The sequence below is a fragment of the Cephus cinctus genome, unplaced genomic scaffold, assembly GCF_000341935.2.
Source record: "Cephus cinctus unplaced genomic scaffold, Ccin1 Ccin1_scaffold0076, whole genome shotgun sequence".
NCBI classification, from domain to species: Eukaryota; Metazoa; Arthropoda; class Insecta; order Hymenoptera; family Cephidae; genus Cephus; species Cephus cinctus.
This window is the reverse complement of record NW_014332817.1, coordinates 191,250-197,767: the sequence shown is the minus strand read 5'-3', so window position 1 is coordinate 197,767 and position 6,518 is coordinate 191,250. Positions and strand designations below refer to the sequence as shown.

At 47.4% G+C, this 6,518-nt stretch overlaps 1 protein-coding gene across 9 annotated transcripts in view; it reads left to right on the top strand.

Moving 5' to 3' along the window:
- The window catches only part of LOC107270148 (transcription factor AP-2-epsilon), a 124,979-nt gene that overhangs the window by 113,988 nt on the left and 4,473 nt on the right, over nt 1-6,518 (top strand). For all 9 annotated transcript variants that reach the window (XM_015744889.2, XM_015744896.2, XM_015744881.2 and 6 more), the window contains 2 exons: nt 799-997; nt 4,774-4,892. In XM_015744889.2, the coding sequence (XP_015600375.1) occupies nt 799-997; nt 4,774-4,892 (318 nt within the window). The remainder of the gene's footprint in view (nt 1-798; nt 998-4,773; nt 4,893-6,518) is intronic.

The following is a 6,518-nucleotide window of genomic DNA, read 5'->3' as shown; positions in this document are numbered from 1 at the left end:
GTCTGATCCAAAATTCGAGGATTCATCTCCACGGTGACTCGTGGTTGATTTTCGTGGGGCGATAGAGGAGTATCGGCAAAGGGGTATCGAGTTTATTTTAATTGATCGTTATCATTGTTATTATCGTATACAAAACTTCAACGACACACGGTAGCCAACTTGTGTCACGTACATCTAATACATTAATAGAGCCGTGCTATTTGTAATTGAGCCACTGACGTGCATAGCCACCGTTATTGCATCTCGGTGCCAGGTCGTTAGAAGTTTGTCGGATAGAAATTTTATACGAGGAAACCGCTAATTATCATCGATTAATGCATCGTTCACGATAATGACGCCGTGTTACGCTAATCGTGATCGCTCCCGACGCTCCCGACCCGCCGACGCTGTTACTTTCATTGCCTATATGGGAGCGCGTGTGCCGTCTATAGATATATCTGTCGCTCTCGAGGATCGAGCAACGTCATTTCCGATCGTCGCGACTATTATTATTATTGTTCGTTACGACGAATCCAAAAATAGAGAGAAACGAACGGTACGGGGTAATGCGATATTGATGGTCTTTTGGGTGAAAGCGTTTTTTTTTTTTTTCTTTTTCTTTTTGAAACTCCTCTTGCCGGCGCAGTGAGATCATTCGGGAAAAAAAAGTGGGCCGCAGAAAATGATCTTTCGTTCTTCTTTTTTTTTAAACCTCTTGTACATGCGTGTTTGTATGCCGAATATCAAGTTAACGTTACGTAACGGTATATATATGTGGATTATAAAAATGATGCAAATCTCTTTTTTTTTTTTTCACAGATATGAAACCGTCCGATAGGGGCGACAAGGCTATGTTGTCCGGAAGTGCGGAACCGTTGGATGTGTTTTGTTCGGTGCCAGGAAGGTTATCGTTATTAAGCAGCACCAGCAAGTACAAAGTGACGGTGGCTGAGGTCCAGAGACGACTCTCGCCGCCAGAATGCCTGAACGCGAGTCTACTTGGCGGAGTACTCAGGAGGTAAGTCATTAACGTAGATCAATAGTCATTTACGTGCTGGAGGCGTTTGGTTAAGGAAAAAATTAATATATATATATATATATATATATATATATGTGTGTGTATTTCAATGGATTATTATGATTCGTAGAGAGTGGCACGTGTTCGTGAATCGAGTAGATACGTCTGCGGACAGTGGATGCGCGTGTATTCGGGACACTCGGCGGAGTGTAAATACAAATACGTCATCGGTCCCGAACCAGCATCCCGCAGTAGCAACATTAAGATATATGCAAATTAGAGAATCCTCCAGGCGGATATGCAAACGTCCGGACTCGTTTTCTCTTGGCCGAGACATCCCGAGTGGACTCCGGCCGAAGAGACTGGCAGGCCAGACACACGGACGGATGGTACAGTAAGACGAACGAGATGCGGAGACCCTCGCTTGGTCCATTCACGACTATAATTCAAGAGCGTAGTCTTACTGACACGAGAGAGGAGAGGCGAGAGACGGGATGGAAGGAAGCAGAGAACTCATTCATACCAAGAAGATAGACCTTGCCGTGGTTAAGTTCGAAGGAATAGGTTAAGCGCGGGAAATTTGAAATAATTATATCGACCTGCGTTGACCGCATCGCGCGAAAAGAGGATTGCGCTTGTAGCTGGAAGATCTAGGAAATTCATTCGCACGGGTGTCTTGTTGCAGGATACTTTGAAGAAAAAGATCTAGCTCGACCAGTCGACCCGTACAGACATCTCGTTGATCCCAGGACGATTCGGCTAATTTATACCCTATCGGGATTTAATTTATTCCTTAATAATTCTGATCGTTAAAAGCGAGACTGGCGCGATCGATATCTAGAGGCTAGTGGGTTGGTAACGATTGCCAGTGAATTGGTGCAACCTGCTACCAGAGAACCGGCTTTTCACGGTTTGGTAGGTGCTGGTCAAAAAATGTTTTAGTGTAGTAAGAGATAAGGGTCCATAGGATGAAGTACCAAGAGTCACCTGGAGTATCGCGCACTGTTGCTACACAGTCGCTATTTCTGTATACCATTATTGTACATGGGTACCTCAGGTCCAACTGGTATCGGTCAGGTATTATTCTAGGTACCTCTTTACAGCCACGACTACCGTACCCAGGTCTCCTGGAGGTCTTACAAATGGATTATAAATAGAAAGTAAAACCTACAAAGCGAAGCGCGACGGGTCCTCCTTAATTAACGGTCTTAAGTGGTAGCCATGTTTTTTATGACAGCCTCTTCTCAACGCAATCGCAAAACCATTCCCAGCGTTCTTGGACTTTAATTTTATTCAATGGAATTGATTAAGGATTCACGCTTCGTAACGTCTTTTATAAATTCACTGGCCAGTCCTAAAGTCACTTGTTCCGAGCACCTGGCTAACCTGCTTGTACGTTGGCAGCAGTGCTACGGGAGGCAAACAGGTACCAATGGGGATGACAGTGACGAATTCCCCGTCTGGCCACGTGTGCACGAAAACTTCTTCCTGGGCAGTGAAAACTAACCGGAAGCGACGAGGAACAACGAGAAGATCGGTAGCCAAGGGGGACGAAGGAGGGACAAGATGATCTACGGAGGCTGACCGCGAAACTGGAGCCATCGCGAGGACGATGGGAAGCGCTGAAGGAAAATATTGAAAAAGGAACCGGATCTCGCGTGGAGCCCGATCGCGTTGCTGATTAATTCAAGAGATGCATGTATAATTGTACATATACGCAGCATCTCTTAAAATTAAATCCGTGTATCCGGCTCGTTCGCAGGACTTTATCTAAAACTAATTTATGAACTTGCTCTTCTAACACCCAGTCTTATCCGCCATTAACACGACCAGCTGCCTGATTTATGCCCTTGGTGGGAATGCTTCGCGCTACTATACGTACCTATATCTGATCCAGTGTGATAGCTTTTTTTTTCTTTTTCTCTTTCTCTCAGCCTCAGTCCTATCCGTTACGCAATGCTTTATCATCCGCAAGCTCGGCCAGCTAAATCATCAAGACGATCGGTGACGTAGCCAACGTCACTCGTCTGTTACACGCGCATACCGTAAATCCCGTAATCGCCATCCAGACGATCTTTTGATACAAGGATGATCCACTTGGGAATCCGTAGCTAGCCACAGGTACTATGCAAATGAGATACTCCTAATTATGGACTCCGAGGTGTCAATTCTGCACGCAGCCCTCGAGCATCGAAAATGGTATAACTCATCCATACGGATAGCGATCTTCACCGTAATTACAAGTACTCCGCGTAGAGCAGCCATAGGTATATCATGTACCAACGAGTACCTATCGATATGATTTTCGATGCGGGTCCAGCGAGAGAACCGATCGTTAGGAATGTTTCCATGTTTCATTGGGATGCACGTGGGATGCTGTTAAAGGAGTTTGTTTTATTTTTAATTTTTTTTTTTAAGATCATTATTCACTACTCTCTCTCTCTCTCTCTCTCTCTCTCTCTCTCTCTCTCTCCCTCTCTCTTTATTTCCATGGGTACCATGAGCTTTGTCAGACCAGACCACCCATTAACGATGCCAGCTTCCCACCGAAAGACACGTAATCAGGGAGGAGTGCCAGGGTGGTGGTTGGGGTAAGGGTAAGGCCAAGGCGAATCCGCAACTAAGAAAGCGAGAACGGCAACGAAACTCCAAACCAAGATGGAGGATCGTTTGGAAGACAAGACCACGTAATGAGTGGAGGACGTTTCTCGTCACGTTCAGCGTGAAGGAGACGAGCGAGCACTTAAAACCGATGCCCCCCCTGCACAGTGCACGGGAGAGGGACGTCATTGCCAAAAAAGGAAGCAAGGAATGGACGGGGAAGATAAAAAACGAGAAGAGCAGAACTTGAAGCGATTGGAAGTGCCAAAGGGTGAAGAACTTTTAACTATGAGATATCGTTCGATCGATTCTAATCTGACGGCTTGGATGCTGCGACGTCCTGAGCGCGTGGTACGCGCGGCGAAAGAAAGAAGCTGCCTGGGTATTTTTTAATTATTTTTTTTTTGTTCTGAACCTCGTTTTTGTCCACTTCAGGATACATTTTGTCCTGCGACGAGAAAAGGTCGATGGTTCTGTCGGGACCAATGAAGTCTGACGTGCGAATGAATTAATTACCGGTCCCGGTCGTACATCGTGAATCGTATTGGCCTTACCCCATGAGCTCCTACGGACCGAGATAAACGATTACGTAAACGCGCAAGCTCCACAAAGGTGTACCATAGACTAAACCGTTACGGAGCGCCGTGATGGATGGCCGGGGAGTTAGGAAAGAACTCGCCATATCGAGTTCTCGTTGGTCGGATGTGTGCGCGCCCGAGTAAAGGTGAACGAGGGGAGCGATAAAGGCGACGGGAGAGAAAACGGGCGGGCCGATGCGCGTGACGAGGACGAGGAGAGGGCAGAACCGTGGCAGGAAGTTATTTTGAAACGTATCAAATGTTGCTCCGGAGTCCGCCGGTAACGCCAGGGCCCCCAGCTTCGTTGCCCAATCGCCGATGACATGCCTCAATGGATTATGCTAATTTCCTTCCTTTACGATTTCTTTTTTCGAATATACAGCCGGGTGATTAATGGAAAGGTACCGTTTCGAAATTGCCGTCCGTCGATGCGCGGAAGCGATTATCTTTACCGACCGAGTACCCACCCGAACTTACCGTGCCACTGCGAGCGACATCTTGTGACCCTATCTTCCAATGTATCCTGCACTACATCCAGGAACGAGGTTCGCCTTCTTCAATAATTGAACAATGCTTTTTTTTTTAATTCTGTTTCAGAGCAAAGTCCAAAAACGGTGGACGTCTGCTCAGAGAGAAGCTCGAAAAGATTGGACTCAACCTACCGGCAGGCAGAAGGAAGGCTGCCAACGTAACTCTATTAACCTCCTTGGTGGAAGGTAAGGCAATCTTTGAATTCACTCTCCATGAAACCAGTGTTACCAACTCTATCCAGATGGGAATCGTCTGTGTGAAAAATCGCATGCGGCATTTTTTTTTTTTTTTTTTTTTTTTTTTTTAATTTACAAGGGAGTGCCCAGCTACACTTTGACTTTTTCTCTGACATAAAAGATACACGTTAAGTTGGTATTCCAGTGTACCATGGTTAATGAGAGCCCCCTGTATCGTAATAGGCGCGCGACGCCAGTGTGCACAATAATCGCTGCTCTTCTATTAGCAACGGTTTAATGACGCGAGTTTGTTAGAGTGTTGGTAACGACGTTGATTATAATTTACGATCGGCGAGCTCCCCATAAAACACCGCGCGGACCTTTCCTTCTCCCCGCATACCCATATCCGTACCTTATATACACATCAGTTTTGAAGCGCAAAGCCGCGGCATCCTTCAGCTATCACAGCCATGCACAGTAATCCCGAGGATCATCCACCTCAAGTGGTACCAACCTACACCCGTTTCCCTATACCCAGTCAACCTCAGATCGATCATCCTTGAGCCACGTGGTCTTTACAGAGGCAAAAACGTACATTTTCACCCGTATACCCACCGGATCATTCTGTCGCGCCAGAGCAGATCCGTAATTATAATTCATAATGAGCGCCAGTCTCGATATCCAAAGTGTAACGGTCAAGAGACGTGGACCAGTATCGTGGGAAATCGAACCAGTCTCGACTATCCGCTCAAACTTCTTCTTCCTCCTCTTCGTCAGCCTTCGTCCCCTCCGAACAAGGACAGAATCCAATCCACGATTCGTCGGCTTCGAGAACTTCGAAACGCGGAGACGTCTCGCCTTTCCGGCTAATCCGATCGACTTTACGCACGCCGTGGCTATAGACGCTTGTATACATGCACAGGCCGTTACAGCAGCTTCCATACCAGGATATGGACCCTTACCCTGCTCCATCTATCTCAGAATGGATCTCTGACGACTCGAACGCTAATTAGACTGTCACGCGCCTTCACGATTCCCCTTGACGCTTTTACGGAGACGCTCTGGCTTACCTCGGAGAACGTCCGTGGCGTCGGCGTCGCCGGCGTCGATCCGTATGATCGGCATACTCGAATGACGATCTTTAATACCCTATCGATTATAATCGAGCCGGCTCGGGTTTCGCTGACTTTGATGACTACACGTGGACGACTGTCAGCCATATCGCCTCCACGTGGAGTGGCCATGCCGAGCAGGTACAACCTGGCCCCGTGACAGTTGTCAGTCCTACCAACGAAAGAGTCAGGTCCGATAGGGACCTGGGAGGGGCAGAGAGAACGTGGCACGCGCATGCGCAATAAAGTCCACGATAAACGACCAAGCGTCGGGTAAAATCACGGACACCCACGTAAATGCGCTATTCATTTGTAAAATCATTCGTAATCGTACAGGAACGCTTGTGCAATTAATCGACGTTACGTGCGGATCGGTAATGATCGTCAAGGGATTCCGCGGCTCAGGATGATCGTCATCTCGCGAAGTGGTACCTGGTTCCGTATGTGTCCTGTAACTCGCCTACGCACCTCCTCGTACCGTCACGTTTTCTTCGAGTCTCCGTTCCCTCCCCTTACCCTCCCC